The sequence below is a fragment of the Pseudorasbora parva genome, chromosome 3 (genome assembly GCF_024679245.1).
Source record: "Pseudorasbora parva isolate DD20220531a chromosome 3, ASM2467924v1, whole genome shotgun sequence".
Taxonomy (NCBI): domain Eukaryota; kingdom Metazoa; phylum Chordata; class Actinopteri; order Cypriniformes; family Gobionidae; genus Pseudorasbora; species Pseudorasbora parva.
The window spans coordinates 51,245,330-51,264,728 of NC_090174.1; the positions used below are offsets into that span (position 1 = coordinate 51,245,330).

Here is a 19,399-nt window from a genome sequence, read left to right on the forward strand (position 1 = left end):
CCAAGTATTTGAAGTTTGAGTAGCGTGCTCATTGGCTACTGATACGGCAGGAACCAATCAGCTGTGCCCTATAAAGAAGGATGTGATTGCTATCAGATTGAGGCCCCGTCCACCCGGAGACGTGTTTAGCTATATATGTATAAAGTTTGCACCGTATCAGCGTTTCGTTCACATGGATCCTGTGTTTTGGAAGCATGAATCCGATATCTTTTTAAACCGGGTCCCAGAGTGGATAAATCTAAAAATGACATTCTTGCGTTTTTGTGTGTACAGCCAATCCCTATATTTTGTGAAGCGGTGATATCATCCCACTACGTCTGTCACGTTGAAGGACTAAAGGGATACAGTTACAGCCACTGCATGCACATATCAATATTGTGTCACTTAATTACCGTATTTGCATTATTGTAAGGGTAGGTTTAGGGTTTGGGTAAGTGTAGGAGTTAATAAAACACATTTGTTAAAGGTGGTGTAAGTGCTTTCTGGTAACTGTTGTTGATATATTTTAAATCACCAAAACATACACGCCCCTAACCCCAATAGGGTCTCGGCCTTAATTTGATAGCTCATACATACGTGAGCATGACAGTCCAACTGACGAACATATTACAATTATGAGAAGATTAGGGTTATATAGATCATCAAAAGAGGAAATAAACATATATGAGGATTATAGTATCTTACTTGTTGGACACATTTTGTAAACTGACTCTTGAAACAGACAGTGAGGAGATTTAGATGCTCCATCCGGTGTGGAAATGAACGGGTCTTTATCATCGCTGAGTGAGCCACAATAAGATCGCAAATGGACAAACAAGCCAACATGACACAAGAGCATATTCAAGTAAAAGCTAGAATATGTTAGTTCTCAGCTAATAATAATAATAATAATAATAATAAAATCTCAAAGTGCAACAATGGAAAAGGAAAGAAATAACAAAATGAATAACAAGTAAAAATATAGAATAATACAAAAAATCAACCAACACATAACAGTTAAAAGCTTTTCTGAACAGAAAAAAGGCTGATGGTGGAAGTCTCTGTAAGCTCCACAGTACACTAGGGTCCAATCCATGTTTTACATTTCTCCCAGCGTTAGAGGCTCTATTGCTACATATTCACAATTCGGCAGTGTTTGCGACGGCAAGTCGTCGAGGCACGACACGCAGCTGAAGACCAGATGGAGGGGATCGCTGCAGCACAATGCAGGAGGCAAACAAAGTTTTCCGGGCACTTCTGTGGACACACCGGGGTTGGTGCAGAAGCCCAAGCCGTTCCACGGCCATAATGGAAGACGGAAAAGCAGCGCAGCCGAGACTCAGCAGCCGAGAAGCGGAACATCTCAACATCATGCCGGACGCTGATGATGCTAGCCATGTGCAAACGCCACCAATCAACCGGGAACCTCAGCCACTGTGCAGTTGAAGCCCGAGGGAGACCTCCAGTGAGCAGACGACACCCAGAAGAGAGAGAGCAGCCGCAGCGAGCAACATCAAATGTCCTTCAAACCAGAAGCAACCACAACAATTCAAACTAAAACAGCAGAGAAGAGGTGGAAAACGGCAATGTGTCATGTGTTTTGAATAACTTGCACTGAGCGCTCTCTTCTCACCATCATTATTAGACACGTCCCTTACCTGCTGATTGGCTACAAGTTGGTTTTGTAAAACAGTTTTGAGATAACACTTACCCCACCTTTAAGTAGCAAATGTATTTATTGTTATTTTATCGTGAGATTTTGCCTCACTTTCTACCATTACCCCTTCTATCCATAAACTCTTCTTCTCCGTTTTTAGTGTATTTCTGTGGCAGAATTACAGCGCCACACACTGGCCTGGTATACATACTACATCGTTTTGAGTCATGTTCATTGCTCACACTGTGTGTGTAGGCAGATATTTCTTGAAAAAAGGAAAAAAAAAAGACTGGATAGGGAAAGCTCTGGCTTCGTGTGGACGGGGTCTAAGTTGAGGACCATCAGCCTGTGCCATCTAGAGTTTAATGACAGAACTTTGTATTTACTTTGCCAATTATATTGTCAGAATGTAGCCTGACAAGCCAGACCCACATCAAGATGTTTGGTTTGGAAACTCACCGTTGACAGCTCAATCCGAGGGGCGGGATAAACGGTTGTCTTTCAAACTCCCTCTGCATGCAATAGGATAGCTCTTCAACCAACCAGAGCAACGAAGGTGAAGGGGAGCTTGTTGATAGATTAAACTTTCGCTGTATCCGGTCGGCAAAACTCCGAACACATCTTCCCTTTTTAAGAATGACTTCAGTGCCGTTCTTTGTTCTTTTCTCAGAGAAAAGCTTAACTCCAAGTCTTCCAGAGTCACGGCCAAAGCTGATTTGAAAGACCGCCGTTCCGTCATTATGTTAAGCCCCGCCCACCAACTATATACACGATGTGTTTGGCCTGACCAGAATTTGGTTTTTACAGTTCAGAAGTGTATTGAGAGTTGCTAGACGACACTTGCGGAAGATTAGATTTGCTGTCGCTAGGGTGCGTCTAGAATTCTAGGCTAGTCAGAATGAAAAATTGAGTGAAAAATGATTTTCAGGATGTGTTACTGTTGTTCCCCATTGTACTGTTCCTACGAACATTCAATGGAACCAAGAACATCTGACCATCTATACAGACTTCAGATATCACACATTTGATTACAGTGCAAATAGTGCATAATTTCAGCCTCATTTATACACCATAATGTTTCTTTCTTTCTTTTTTTCAGATTTAAAAAACGTTTTATTTATTTCCAGATTTTAGATTTCCATTTTCACTGTGGTCTTGGAATTTCTTTATAAAAAAAAGTATACACATACAAAATTATGTATTTACATTAAATTACCTTTTACAAAATATGAAGAGAGATCACAAAAAGAGAACTCATTTGTAATGGTTGTTTCCCCAGGGCAGTTTTAAATTCTTGCCATCTCCTTTAAGAGTTTATAAATCTCTAAAGGCAGGGGTAGTTCCCCTTCCCATTAACCAGCCCGGACAAATGATGAGCCCATCGTTACGGTAACACATGAAAGGCCTTGAGATTCTATACTCATTCTCTGAAGGGACTTGACCCTGCAGGCTTAACCGGACACACACACACTTATCATCATAAAGTAAACTCTTGCACACGCACACACACAAGGGCGCGCGCGCACATACACGTCCAAACATTTTGAGGAGTCCTGAGGGCAAGCAGGCCTGTTTTTGGTGATCAAAGCCACCTATTATATCTGGTATGGGACTTCACCTCAGCATTCTCTGTGGCAGTGAAGAAGAGGAGTGATTAGAGCTTAAACAGATAGATTAATTTAAGGATTAGTTTATTAATAGGACTCATGCACACGGTGTGCAAACAAGTCAGTTACTTTGACAGTCAATTGAATTATTATGTTTATGATACTAGCATGGGGATTTTGAGACCTTTTTGAAACTTGAAAGCTGAAGTCCCCATTCAGTCAGTCTCATTTTTTATTGTGTGATCAGAATTTTAGTTATTTACTCCCTTTAATCTTCCCCTCCAGTGAGCTGCTAACAGTTGCCAACACTTCTTTGAAATACTGAGTGAACTCAAGAACAGTCAAATTCATGAACAAATCATTGAAAAGATCCATTTCAAGGAACATTATGGTCACATTTTTGGAGATTGCTTCTTCTCATGAACGTGCCAAGAAACACTAATCTCAGCAATGAACAATTCAATGTTGTTTATTCCTCACACAAAGCTGTTGTGTTGCATTAATTTTAGTATATGAGCCGTATGGACCACTTTTTGTGTTTTTTTATAGCTTGGCTGGCCCTAATTCTCATTTACTTTCATTAAAGACTGTCCACAGCTATTCTTTAAAACTTCGTCTTCTGAGTTCCACAAAAGATTGAATTGTATGTGGGTTTGGAACAACATGATAGTGACTAAATGATGACAGAATTTTCAGTTTTGTGTCCACTATTCTTTTAAGTGCTCGCCATGTGACCCCAGAGGCAGACTGGATCAAATAATAAAGCCATATAGAAACCTGGCACAGTGTATGAGTATGTTTATGTGTGTCTGCCAACCAGAAAGATTCCTCTTATAATCTCCTCCATTGAACCTCAATTGCCCTCAAGACTTCAGCTCTAAACAGGTGTCTCTCCTGAAGAGGATAATGCTAAAAAAACTATGCAAATATCCATTATACTTGACTGAGTCATAATGAAAATCCCATCAGGCTGTAGGGGTTTGTCGATCTTGATAGTAGAAATATACACTCCGCTCCAAAGCCAGACTGGTTTGTTAGCTGGCCAGTTCTCATTCTCCTCAACAGAAAAGAAAAGAGAAAAAAAGGAGGGAAAATGGGAGATGTTTAGCTGACTCCAACCTGAGGTTAAGTTTCCCCCGGACACAAAAAAGAAAGCACATGAAAAGACTCTTCACTCAATACACTTTCCTGTTGTAAAGAGAAAAGAAGAGAAGCTGGAAAGTGTTTTTGATAGGGGAAGAAAAGACCGTGGCACGCCCTTTTGATTCCACCGCACAATAGCTGAAATCAGATAGCTGTCGCCTCAGGGCTGAGCTCGAGATGTTTCATTGTAGCTCCTTAAAGACAAGAAGAATAGCTTTTCTCGCAATTATCGTTATTTTTGACGGTGCAGGCACCCGTAGCGCACGTGAAGTGGGATTCGGCCAGACTGTTTTATGATGAATGTTCGGTTCATGAAGAAATCAACCAATCACTGCCTTGTCTGACTGTGAGGCTGTAATCAATACCCTGTTTGAAGCTTTTTGGGGTTTGGGCATCAAGGTTTAAAGTACACACCGGAGAGCTTGAAGGGGTTTTGAAGCAGACAAAGCCGGAGAACTCCGCAGGTCACTGTCTGGAAAGGAACAAAGCCCTTCCCTGGGCCCGCGCGTAGACGCCAACCTGGAGGTGGACATGCTTGGATGGACAAGGCAGGGGGAGAGAAAGAGGCTCAATAAAGCACATAGGTTCCTGCTCTAGGGGGTGTTTCTGTCTGACTGACAACCCGTGAAAAGGCTTTTCTCTTCAGTGACAGTTACGCTTGAACTAAATTACGTGCAGTAACTAACTAAAAGCAGTGACACTACTAATTAACATTTTTTCAGTACAGCATCACAATTTCACAGTTGTTTTCAAGTTATACTGCCATTCAAAAGTTTGGAGTCATTAGCAAGTACACTGTAAAAAATTATTTAGAAAATAAGTTACCTGGTTGCCTTCATTTTGAGTTCATTGAAATGAAAATTTTGAGTTAATACAATGACATTTTTTTGAGATTCGATAACCATTATTACAATATTATTAAAAGATTTTGTAAGCATATTGGGTAATTGTGTGTGTTTTATTTCTGATGACACAGTGAAACATGCCAATTGTGATTCATGATTTATGAAAAAAAAAGTTTTTTATGTGGTTCAGATACAATAATATTTTGAGTTTCTATTTATTAAACAAATTTCCTTCATTGTATCAACTCAAATTTTTTATTTCAACTTCAAGAAACTCAAAATTTTAAGGCAACCAGGTTACTTACTTTTTAAAGTTAAACCAGCAAAAACCAAAAAAAATGTACAGTGCATTTCAATCAAAACTGACAGTAAATACATTTGCATTTTCACAAAAAATGAGTATTATAAATAAATACTGTTCTTTTGCAATTTGTATTCATCGAAGAACCTTTCCACAAAAATATTAAGATGTTTTCAACATTGATAGTAAGAAATATTTCCTGAGCACAAAATCACCAAATCAAATTTATTTTAAAATATTACTGTTCTTTTTGAATTATTAGGCTAATTTTATTATTATGTCTTAAACAAAAGTTCTCTCTTTCTCAGATTGGATAGTCTGAATCATTCAGACAGTTCATTTTAATGATCTGGTTCATTAACAAATCACTGATTCATTGGAATCATCAATGAATTGTTCTTGAAATGTTCTTGTTCTTGAAACAGTTCAGTTAATCAGTAAAAAATATTTAGTTTAACGTTAAGTGTAAAGTTATGTTATATAGTAATTCTGATGCCGTCAACACTAAATAATATCCGTATTGTTTGTGTGCCAGTTAAATGCTGATGTTTTAAAGTATCCTCCTCTGATAATTATATATTTTAAAAAGACAAAGCCTGTTAAGCTTAATTAATCAGGCAATGGAGCATGAGCAAGTTCCTGAATACTGATTAACTTACATTTTATCCACAATATTGCTGTTAACCTTAATTTTGCTTAATGAAAATAAAGCTATAAAGTTTTCCTGAACATATTGTTTATGAAAAAATTACTTCAATGAATGATTTAATAATTCATTCATTAAGTCGTTGGTCGACTTGCCACCTATACATGGCCCAACCTGCAGAGAGACTCTGAAATTATAGCTTGCCGATTAATTTGTTTCTGTATTTGCTTCTATTGTAGCTAACTAGCCTACTTTTTCAAAAGGGAAACTTTGACTGTTATTGAACTACAAGTAGTTTGCAGTTGTAAAGTAGCTTCCTTAACAGTCTCTTTCTCTCACAGGAACCCGGATGGAGATGTTCGGCCATGGTGTTACATCGCAGATCTCGAAGACGGAATCTACTGGAAATACTGTGATATTCCGACCTGCCAAAGTAAGTGTTTCAAAGTGCGGAAAACAATGAGCACAAGTTAAACAAGGATCGCGGCCAAAAAACTTTAAGTTCCCATCATCTGGATTATAAAACTGATATGCAAAACCGCATTTTTGGAAAGGACTCTAATTGCTCCATCAGAAATCTCACTGTCCCAGCATGCACAGATACGTTTGGGGTGTGCTTGTCATCACTTGGCATTTTTGAATTCTCCAACCAAAGAGTGTACGCAAGCCACTGTGTGTGTATTTAAAGTGTGTGTTTACCTCAAAGCTTATAAGGTGATTAGATTGATTATTGATGGATCTGTATTCGGTATTATTTCATATAATCAGTGCAGACAGCTCATTTTTCTTTCTTTCTTGGTATTAGTGAATAAGCCTTTTTGTGCTTGTCTCGAGGGCATGTGCATGTGCATACGAGTGCAAACTCATTTTCCTGTCAGTCAGATTTGTATAATCCCACTAAGCGTGTTTTCTACTGTACTGGCAGAGAAAGAGAATGTCTCTGTGTGTGCGTGTATGTGCGCACGCGTGTGTGTGTGCGTGTGTGTGTGTGTGTGTGTGTGTGTGTGTGTGTGTGTGTGTGTGTGTGTGTGTAATATGATATCCCCAGCTCCTCAGTGTCTTCTCACTGTAATCACACCCCATAAACAAGAGCTGACACACAGTATCACAGGATGGGTAGAGCTTGAATACAAAACTTAACAGCTGTAGCATACACCAGGAAACACTCAATCTGAATTTCACTTCCATTACACTTGATTTGTGTGATTCTACAGCCTCCCTGCATATCAAGTAAATTTGTAAATTACGGTGGTCAATATAAAATGTAAATTTAGCTCAATTTAAGAATTAATGCATTTAATGACCAATGGAGCAATTCAAGCTTAATGTACCATTGAACTCTCTGGTGGTCTTTGCGTGGCGGTCAAAAAATGACAGGTTGTTTTTTCTTCATCAATAAATGAATGTACTATATTTAGTTTAATGTTTTTATTTCATATTTTATTGTACTAAATTACATTTATGCTGTAGTTATAATCCATTTATTCTGTTTTTGAGCATAGATCTGAAGATGAAATGTCCAACTTAAACTGTTGTAAATCTTGAATGCTTTAGAGCACAGACTTAAGTTTGATCTCTTTTCAAAGACGACATGTGGCAAGTTATTGCTGAAGTTAAAAAAATATAGTTTTTTTTAAGTTTCAGAATTGCAGAACTGCAAGACAATCAAAGCCATGAATCTAAACAAGTTGCATTCCAAATTTTAACTTGATATCTCAAACAATTAGCTTTCAGTAAGATTTTGTTTGGCCACAGTACCAAACGTTTCCACTAGATGAAATTCATCTTCCATTAATTTCCAATGCGGTCGCTTTTGACCAAGTTTTGTACCATTCCAATGAAGTAAATTAATGTAGCCTTGGTAAGCATAAGAGACTTTCAAAAACATTTAAAAAGTCTTACGGACCCCAAACTTTTGAACAGCGGTGTATTTAATATATTTAATTAGCTGAAAGATCAACATTTTGGATAATGATATAGACGTACTTCTGTTATTTCCATCCTAAGCCAAAGTTTTTCCTAAAAATCATGGCATAACTTTTTTTTATTTTATTTTTTTAAGGAAAATCTTTTGTAAAGATAAAGTAAGGATTGTTGTTTATGGACATTCATCAATTTTTTCATTTTTTTCAAACACATATTGAGCCCGGCTTCTCAGCCCATCTCAGGGTTGTGAAGCGTGACTTTAGCTTTAATTTTCCTCCATCTCCGTACTCACTGTCCAGTACGACTGCATTCACTGACCCCATTTCCCAAAAGTGCCATACACACATTAATCTGTCTGGATGCCCCTTATCTCTGTGCCTGAGTGGAGCTAACAAAGCCCACCCAGCTATTGACCCTCTGGGCTGAGACTGTCTTCAACGGCAAATTTAGGACAGCTTTTGTCACAGCCAGTTGTCTTGTGTGTTAGGTTCACTGGTTTGAGTCTGGTTTACCGTAAATGTGTTTGAATGTACCATCTTGTAACCCATCTGTTTTTTTTTGTTGTTTTTTCATGTCCCAGATTCTCGTCAGCTCTCAGGGCATCGCCCATATCAAGTAAAGTCCTCCACACGCTCCTGTTTCAGCTTGGATATCATTAGATAGGTCTTGGGTGGTGCCCTGAAGCCACGATGCCCACAATGTTGGCAATGAAAGCAAGGCGATTTGTTGGACTTTTTAGCTTCAGGCATACGCTATGCTGTAAAATCAGAAAGCAGTCGGCGCAATTGTAGCATCACAATCGACACGTGTACATGCACCTGAGGCTGTTTTCCTATTTGTTACATGGGATGAAAGAACAGAATTTGCCCCAATCTCCATTGGGCACGTTGTCATGTGCAAAATGACACTTATCTTTGCAGCACGTAGAGAGAGATAGATTTTCTCCTTTGTTTGTTCTGTTTTGGTGTTTTTTTGCGTCTTCTCTGAATAACAATAACCTGTTTTAATCATGTTAACCTTCTGCAGACTTTTAGTTTTTTTTGCTAAACCTTCACACACACACACAATTATGTATTAGTTTATAATATCTAGAAAAGCGTTCCTGTCTGTAGCAGAGGGGCTTGATGTTTATTTATACTGTTAGCACTGATTTAAATGACTCAGTATGCATATTAACTAGGGGTGGTTATCATGTTTCACATTTACAGTATGTGAATATTCAGCATGTAGGTTTAGTGCCAAATAATTGGGATGGTTAACAGTGAGTCATAAGAGACCCAGCTGCATTCCTCATAGATGGTTTATTTTCTTAAAGCGAACAGCAACACTATCTATTAAAGGTGTATTTTTGTCCTTTTAATCAATGATCATACTGAGTTTTCAGTCACGGGTTTGTGTGTGATGGTTGGCTCAGGGTGATGTTTGGATTTGCTCTTTAACCTCATGCAATAACAGATGAGAAGATTGGTTTCAGTGCCACATTTACTGACAGATAGCCTTGGCAATCAAATCTATAGTACAGTCATTCTGGTTTTCAATTCCAATTTCATTCATGTTTTTTTTAGTAGTTTACTTTAAAATATAGATTTTTTTTCTTAAACATAGTTTTAATTATACAGTATTACTTTATTTTCTTTTTTAAATATTTATTTATGTGGTCATTTTTATAAAATGCTACTGCCAACACTCATATCTTAAAGGAAGTGTATGTAAGATTCTGGCCAAAACTCATTCTGCAATCATTTTTAAATTACTGTAGAGCAGTGTATCCCCTCTCCCGCTCCCCCCTGACTCGAGGTTGCCAGATAGGCTGCAGGATCAGCAGGAACGTTTGTATCTGCAGCTGTGGTAACTAGAGCAGATCTGGCAACCCGGATGCCCAAACACTACTGACTTCGTGATTGGTCGATAGGTGGAGGGCGGAGCTTCAGGCCAAAACACAACATGTCAATATCAACATCAGTTGAGGGCTGCAACAACAACTTTTAAATGACAATATCCTGGCCGGACTACTGTTGTCAGTGATATATGTATTGGAAATTAACATGATTTCTTGTCTTGTGACATATCAGGGCATATCATTTGATGATTAATTTAAATATATTTCTTACATACAGTTCCTTTAAACTAAATGTTATATATTAACAACAATTCAGTAACTACTCTGATTAAATCAAATAACACGAGCCTTACAAAAAAAACAAAAAAACACTGCATCCGAAATCACATATGTCGGAGCAGGTACACTACATTTGATTTTAATCTTACTTCCCGACCGTTTAAAAAGTATGTTCTATATAGTATGAATGTAATCTGGACATATTACATTCACCATGTTGTCATAATAACAAAACCTAAGAGCGCCACTTGACCTCCATTCATAAATTCTCTTCTGTGGCCTCATGGGATTGAAAAATGTCCACCTTATCAACCCGATCACATGTAAATGCGTTTAAATAGTACGAGTGTGCAATGTCGTGGAATGTATACGCCAAAACTCATTTTGGCGTGCATAAGATACGCTGTTTTTCGCCTGCATATGATACGCACTTTATGGCGTATATATGACACGCTCTTGGATAGGTTTAGGGTAGTGGGGTGGGGGGGTTGTATGTATAATACTCAACCTGATCACACATAAATGCGTATAAATAGTACGAGTGTGCAATGTCGTGGAATGTATATGGCAAAACTCATTTTGGCGTGCATATGATACGCTGTTTTTCGCGTGCATATGATACGCACTTTATGGCGTATATGACACGTGAGATCCGGCTGATAATACTCCATAAAGTGGGGGGTTCATATGTATGACACGCTCTTGGGTTGGTTTAGGGTAGTGGGGTGGGGGGTTTGTATGTATAATATGCCATAATGTGCGTATCATATGCACGCAAAAAACAGTGTGGCATAGACACGCCAATATGAGTTTTGCCGTATACATTCCACGACATTGCACACTCGTACTATTTATATGCATTTTCGTGAGATCCGGCTGACCTTATACACACTTCAGAATCTCTGGAAGTAGTAAGTCATCCGGGGACTTTTTGCCTACTGTTTTTTGAATTTTTTGAATTAGGGCGTAGTGTTTTTCACGCTTTATATAGTAGGGAAGTATTAGCTTGATGTGTTTAATTCACTAAAACGAACAACTGAGATTGTACTGGATGTGCTCTTTTTTTTATTACTCCGAAAAAAGAACTGACTCACAATAGTCCTTGGTAAGGGAATCTGACTTAAGTGGTTGGGCTGTATGTTTTTGTTTCGCTAAATGGATGTTATGAATAAATAGAGAATCACAAAAAAAATTGTTTTGTTTAGAGATCACATTTCTCCCACGATTCTAAATAGACAACTGAACAAAATAACATGTAATTTACTAGAGGTTCTGACAACATGTTAATTGCTGCTTCTCTGGCTATCAACAGACCAAGCTCAATTTAAGATTGAATATTGTTTTGGGGAGTCTGCTCTGTATTTTCTACTGCACAGGAGGTGTGATAAACGAGCATTATTCAAATGACTCTGAATGCAGTTAGATAGTCCTTCAACCAATCAGACCACAAGAGGCGGGATCAACGGGCAACGACCCATCGCTTCTCTATCAGTCATCATGTTAAACCCACCAATAGCGCACCAGGTGGATAAGCCAGTCTGTGATTGGTTCCCGCAAAAGTGTAACAGAAGCAGTAGAAATGAATGTACAGGTTTCCAAAATGAGTTGCAGGTCGAAATCAAATTGCCGGCAGATCAGGCTGGGTTTATTATGCTCGTTTAGCACGCCACTTTCTTTCTCTTAAATTGAAATTGGTCTGGTGATAGCCAGACAAGAATGAATAAGCATTTTTGAATAAATCTCATGAATGAATGCGTTTATTAACAGTCACTTGTCGCCAACTACTGGTGTAACAATGTAATTGATACAATCTTTATTTAAATTATTTTCACTTCTGTAGACGTCAGTGTTTACATCGAGCCTGTACATTTTTATCCCAGTATGTCTGTGATAATTTAAATTATTGTAACACAGAAATAATAATACTGTGTGGTTGAAGAGACCTATACATGACAACTGCTCTCTCTGGGTCAGCGGCAGCGCAAACGCAGATTTGAATGTTTGCTGTGAACGTACTTGTCAGAGGAAGATTGTGTGGGTGTTTGAATCTAAATGGCAAGATAACAAAGGCCAAACTGCTGTTCTCCCCACCCCCCAGCAGATGTTGATGGACCCTCTTGTCTTTTGGGAGAACAAAGACAGGTGCTATTTTTTTATTTTCTTCTGTCTCTCTAATTTCTTTGGGCCGCCGTACCTCATGACCCGGGGCAGGTCCAGCGAGGGTTGAGAGATGAGATGTATACAGCTCTTTTCGCTGTTCATTCTTGTTATTCTCCACTTCTCTGAAAACACTTTAATTATTCTGTTTCTATTGAGAACGCCTCCCTCAGTCTTTAATTAAGCATGCAGTCACTCCCTGAAGGGCATGGCGGTGAAAAGCATTGATCTCGGCCTCAAGTGTGTCGTAACACGGCCTCATGCACGACTAATGCAATGTGCTCGCCGCCTTGCAGATGCATGACATGGGAAAGTATGCCGTGAAGTTGCGCAGCAGGGCTCATGTGTCCCCCGTTAAAGGGCCGTTGGTATTGTTTGTATTCCTTGTATGTTGTACTCCAACTGAAGATTTATACTCAAAATGTTTGAAACGACCCCGTTGACTTGTTCCTTTGATTCTTACTTTTTTCTCTTTCCCAGTGTAAATCTCAGCTGCTAAATGTATGATTGATACAAGGGTCATGGGTAAAGTGCGGCATAACACAAACAGAAACTCAGTCAGAAACGCCTGCCTCGTAAACAAAGCTACACTGTCAAATCCCCCGAGCAGAAAATGAAAGCATATTAATAGTCTGTTTTTTATGGAATGATCCACAACATCAACAAATTAATTTCACTCCGAAGCAGATCCAGCTGTTGTAACTGGACGACTAAAAAAAAAAAAAGTTAAACCAAAACACATGTACTCTGGGCTGGATAAGTGTGTCTGTAACAGGAGGGAGCCTGCCAAAACAGGAACACAACTTTAGTATCTGAATTAATGACAGACATGCCGATCTAAAAGAAGAAAAGAGGATGTGAGGACTCTTTTGAATGATTTACCAACAAATCACCAAACCCCAGATGCTTAATATAGTCATTTTATAGGTGTTTTACACCAAACTGTGAAATGCAGTACTAAAACTAGATAATTGCTAGAGGTTAAAAACCCTCCTCTACCCAGACTGCACTGTGTGTCCCTGAATGGCTGTTCATACTGACAGAAACCAGAAATGACCAGAAATTACGATTTTGAAATAGTAATTTTAAATAAACGCTACATTTACCAAATTATTTTTTTATGTAAAAACATTTTATAAGTGATTATTTATTATATTAATTTATTTTTCTGTTATTGATCTATTTTTTGTTAATTTTTAGTGGATTTAATGGCCACTATTTTCCTGCCATCAAACATCCTGCTCCCTAAATATCATATGGCCATTAAATAAAAACAAAAAATACAACAACCAAAAAAAGATTAATAACAGATTAATATGTTATTAATAAAATACATTTTATTAATAATATGTTAATCTGTTATTAATCTTTTTTTGGTTGTTGTTATTTTTTGTTTGTATTTAATGGCCCCTATTATTTCTGTCATCAAGCATCCTGCTCCCTAAATATCAGTGTTTTATTTTGTTAATATTTTTATTTGTTATTAATTTTTTTTATCTTTTTTAAAATCTTTTTTTAATCTTTTTTTTTGTAGTTAATGTCCACTGTTATTTCTGTCATCAAGCATCCTGCTCATTAAATATCAGTATTTTTAAAAATTAATTAATTAATTTATGTATTTATTTATTTATTTTAATAATCTATTATTAATCCGTTTTTTATTTTATTTTACTTTTTGTGTATATAATTGCCACTATTGTTTTTGTCATTAAGCATCCTGCTCCCTAAATATCAGTATTTGTTTTTTGTTTTTTATTTTATTATTTTATTATTTTAATAATCTGTTAATATGTTATTAATCAGTTTTATTTTTACTTTTTGTGTATTTAATTGCCATTATTGTTTCTGTCATCAAGCATCCTGCTCCCTAAATACAATACAAAAACTATATAAAATTAAAAAAATAAAATTAAATATATAAAAATATATAATTTTACTATATACTGTATATAGCAGTTCAATCAACCACTAGTTCAGCTACCACTAACAAACCACTAGTTAGTTAAAATAGGCTAGAAGTTCTTCTGTGATTTGTATCTGCCCACCTACCTGAGCATAATAAAAACTCATGGGCATTTCAAGAGATTTTGATTAATTCGTTGATACTGTCAGCCCACCAGTAAAGTTAAAGCATTGAGCAACAGGAACGCCTACTACAGCCAACAATACAGCAACTAAGTGACCTCCAGCAATAAAACTGCTGTCAGTGTGAGCGGCCCTTGAGAGCACTGGGTGTTGGCAAGACTGTAGATGTGTTAATGAATTTGTGTTGCAACAGCCAGAGGAATACGTCTGTGGAATAAACTTGCTGATGTGGTGGGAGCTAGTGCTATGTGGGTTTGTGTATGCAGACTTCACAAAATTAGACTGTTAATATAGATTTCTTATCTGTAGGAGCTTTATTATGTCCGTAAGACAACATGCTTAAAGAGATAGTTCACCCAAAAAGGAAAATTACCTCATGATTTACTCACCCTCAAGCCATCCTAGGTGTATATGACATTCTACTTTCAGACGAATACAATCAGTTATATAAAAATGTCCTGGTCAATCCAAGCATTATAATGGCAGTGAAATTGGAAGCCCAAAAAAATGTATCCATCCATTATAAAAGTGCTCCACACAGCTCTGGGGGGTAATAAAGGCCTTCTGAAGCGAAGTAATGTGTTTGTGTAAGAAAAATATCTATATTTGAAACGTTATAATGTAAAATATCTCGCTTACGGCGGATTGCCTTCTGTATTCAACTTACGAAGAAATGCACACAGACTTAAGGAAAAATATACTTATACTCTAATATAATATACTCTCTGGTCGAGATCTTATCATCATCATTATTAGTGTATTGTGTTATTTCATTTTCTGTACCCCATTTTTAGCTTTTTTTACTTTCACAATAATGATTTTAGAGTATACTAATTAAACCACTAAAGAATCTGTTTACTCACTTTCCAAACTGTGCAACACAAGAAAGTTTTGAATTGGAAAGGAAAATGGATGCAAAACCTCTTTAAAATCTCATAAAAGTAGTCTGCACAACTTTTGGAACCATATGCAGTGTATGATGAACAGATTGAAACTTCAAGTCAGGAGAAGTAATGAGTGAATCATTCTAATTTACATTGTTTCAAAGAATCAGTTGACTCTGTTCACAAAAACGGTCAACAAAAAATAATAAATCAGATTTTGAATAAATATATACACTAAAAAATGTGCAACATTTTTTTTTAAGGAAATGTCTTATTGCTCACAAAGGCTACATTTATCAAAAATACAGTAAAACAGTATTATGTGGTGTATTTTTTGTGTTTTCAGTTTTTTAAAATAGTTTAATAGTTTGTATTACATTTTAGAAATGTAATTCACTTCTGTGATGTCATTACTCACATGATCGCATTATACTCCAGAAATCATTCTCAAGAATGCTCAAGAATAAAATGCTTATTATTATCAATGTTAAAAACAGTTGTGCTGCTTAAAAAATATTCAGGATTCTTTGATGAATATGACATTATTGTAACATTAATGTCTTTACTGTCCCTTTTGGCCATTTTAATCCAGCCTAGCTGAATAAAATGATTAATTTCTTTAAAAGAAAAACATTTCCTTAATGGTTGTGTAGAGAGTCTAGAGAGTTATTACAGTACATGGAAAAGAGCTGTGTTCTCTAGAAGACAGAGAGCCATAGAGGTTTTAAACAACATGGTAAATATATGATGACAGAATTTACATTTTTGGCTGAACTATCCCTTTAAACATTCAGAAAGACAGACTGTCTTATTAGCAATAACAAGGCATCTCTTTATTATTTCACCTCCTCTCCTCAAGTGTATCTCAGCTCTCAACTCAAAGTGTTCCTGGCAGAGTCTGCAGGGTGTGGCACAGAAACTTATGAATGTATTTTGGAAAAAAGAAACACCCACAATCCTCTGCAAAAAGAAAGAGGAAAAAATGCACCGCAGATGTCATCTGAATTTATGTCTGTAATTACCTTATTTTAATAACACAGAGAGAGAATGAAAGAGGGAAAGAGAAAGAGGCCCTCTCAGACACGCTTATCCGCTGTTTCTGCCAAGTGCATTTGCCAAGATCTGCAGCGTTTGATGTTGTTGTGTTTGTTATCTGGGTGTTTCTTTCCTTCTTCCTTTTGTCAGTCTCTCTCTTTCGCTCTCCTTTTGAGCGCTATTATGTCTGCCTCTCTGCTTCAGTGGACTTGTGACACGTCTTTCACTCTTGCGTCACCCCCATCAAGCCCTGCAATAATGAAAATCTGAATTGTGAAAAGCATGGATGACTCACCACAGCTGAGATATGATGTGCAATATAAGGCCAGAGACCATCGTTTCTGCTCTGAACAATATCGGCGGTTCTAGAGAGCTTAAGAGAATATCAGTGGTATTTACTGCCGCTGTAGAGTTTTTGAAGGTGAGAGTGGAACTGTCACTCTTCAGAAGAGGGTTATTGAGGATAATTCACGAGTGCCGTGGCCTTATGATTAAGGATCTGGGTTGAAATTGGAAAAGTTATCGATAAGTACATGCTACAAGTGGTACAGCCAGGCTACCTCAACATTTCTGAGGTATTGGGCCATTTAAGTCATCATACGTGTTGTTTTAGTATTATTTATATACTGAAACAGCTTCTGTTTGGATTTAAATAGGCATATGCTTTAGAGACAATGATTGGATTATTATTGCAGTGATTGTTATGGTTTTAGTACGTTTGGCAAAACTTCTTCTACTCCCAATTGATGGAGTGTGTAGCTTTTCATTTCTTAAACACCATCATCGGAAGACACTACATGGCCGTATTCCAGGATGACAATGTCAAGATCATCAGGCTCAAACTGTGAAAGAATGGTTTGGAGGGAGAGTAAACACACATAAATTGGCATCTCTGAGTCCAGACCTTAAATTCATTGAAAGGGTGTGCTGGAGGAGACTTGACAGAGTGCTAGACTCTTTCATTGTCTATACAAGATCTTGATGGAAAATGAATGTACCTCTTGATGGAAATGGCATCACAACCTTATTTGCATCAAGAGGTGCACTCATTTTTGGTGAAGATCTTGAACAAAAGCTTGAGGTTTTGTCATGTTATTTCCTTTTTTTTAGTTCACTTTATTTGATATTTATAAAAACACAAACAAAAACTTAACAACAAAAAGAAAAACTGAAAAATCACATTTCAGGACTCTAAGTATAGAGGAAACGCATCAACGTCACTTTCCCTCCGTAACACGCCTCCTCAGCCGGGGCTGAGTGGCAGAAGAGCGGCTGCCTGACTGGATTTAATAGAGCAAAACCCGAGCAGAGCAAATGATCCTTACAACTTACCAAAGATTCCGTGATCCATGGATAATGACATGCAGCCAGGAATCATGTTTTCCTGACATTTTTATGAGCCTGATTTTGACATGAATGTTTATAACTGTTATTCATCACATTTTTCGAGCGATCCCCGCATGCGGATGGGTCAGTGTTTTGAAGTGTGTAGTGGCAATATACTTTATATTCACTAAAAGCTGTCACTCATTCAATAAACGCAATCTCACAAAGTTCCGCAATGAAGTTAGTATACAATGAATCTCTTATTTTCACAATGTCTGCACTTACGGAGGATTGACTTGTGTGTTAACTGAACTCAGCACCTGGACAAACACTCGAGCGGTGAGTTGATTCCAAATTCAACACATGTGATTGGCCAACTGCGATGTAGAAGTCTACAAACATGTCGGTGATTGGCTACATTACTCACCGAGGCGAAAACACGTTGAAAATGTAATCATTTGACGAGTGCAAATACAGATGCACACTGGATCTTTTGCTAGCTTCTTTTCGCTGATAATATGCAGTTATTACGAATTCTTACAGAGGATTACAGATCCTAGACAAGCAGTTATGGGCAGTGTTTCACTCTAAAAGCAGAAGCAGCAACAGGTGGCAGTGGTTTGAGTGTGAAAATGACACGCTATTATAAAGTCCATCTCTAGTCTGGAACAGCGATGTTCATGGGGTCCGTGGTCAAGCCTCCCCTACACCCCCTCTGGCGCCAGGCCTGGTTTTGTGTGTTTTCGCTGCATTTGCGCGGTAAACCAATGCTGCCTCTCAGTCTTTTTGCCACTCAGCAGGGCGTAATCACAGTCGCTCAAGCTGACGATGACGTCACGTGCATTCCCTCTATTCAGACCCTTTTCTGTGACCCTCATATATTTAACTCAGGTGCTGTCCATTTCTTCTGATCATCCTTGAGATGGTTCTACACCTTCATTTGAGTCCAGCTGTGTTTGATTATACTGATTGGACTTGATTAGGAAAGCCACACACCTGTCTACATTAGACCTTACAGCTCACAGTGCATGTCAGAGCAAATGAGAATCATGAGGTTAAAGGAACTGCCTGAAGAGTTCAGACAGAATTGTGGCACGGCACAGATCTAGCCACGGTTACAAAAAAATTCTGCTGCACTTAAGAACAGGTTAGAGTAGGATTAGGGTTTGGTTGAGGGTACAAATACAATTTGTAATAATTTTAGTTAACAATAACCATACTGGACATGAAATCAAAATGTACCCCAATTGCTTCTTTTTTTTTTACATTCCAGCTTGGCAGCAACAATATGCTTAATTAATCATTATTAATTAATAATGTATCAAATTATGTTAATTCAGAGATGATATATTGTCTTCTTCAGCTGTTGCAATGTATCTTGCACCTAGATCTTTATCTAGTTAGTCTCGCATAGCCAGACCTTCAGACTGACGGCAGAAGCTCTAGACTTTCATTGGTCAAGGACCGCCCAGAGGCCATCTGACATGTTAAGCAACCAATCACAGTTTTCTTCTGTGTCATGTTTAGGGGCGTGAAAATGTCATGCTGATGTCCCTACAATAACAGTCTGGTGGGTAAAACTCTTGGACGTATTTTAAAGAGTCTACGCCACAAACTTTACAGGCTTGACGTACTGTTGAAAACCCAGCGTTTAGTTGATCCTGATTAAAGCTCATTGTCACCGTTGTA

General features: G+C 37.7%; 1 protein-coding gene across 3 annotated transcripts in view; it reads left to right on the forward strand.

The window, feature by feature from the left end:
- Window positions 1-19,399, forward strand: part of kremen1 (kringle containing transmembrane protein 1) — a 91,234-nt gene that overhangs the window by 55,504 nt on the left and 16,331 nt on the right. For all 3 annotated transcript variants that reach the window (XM_067439400.1, XM_067439399.1, XM_067439401.1), the window contains one exon: window positions 6,520-6,611. In XM_067439400.1, coding sequence (XP_067295501.1) covers window positions 6,520-6,611 — 92 coding nt within the window. The remainder of the gene's footprint in view (window positions 1-6,519; window positions 6,612-19,399) is intronic.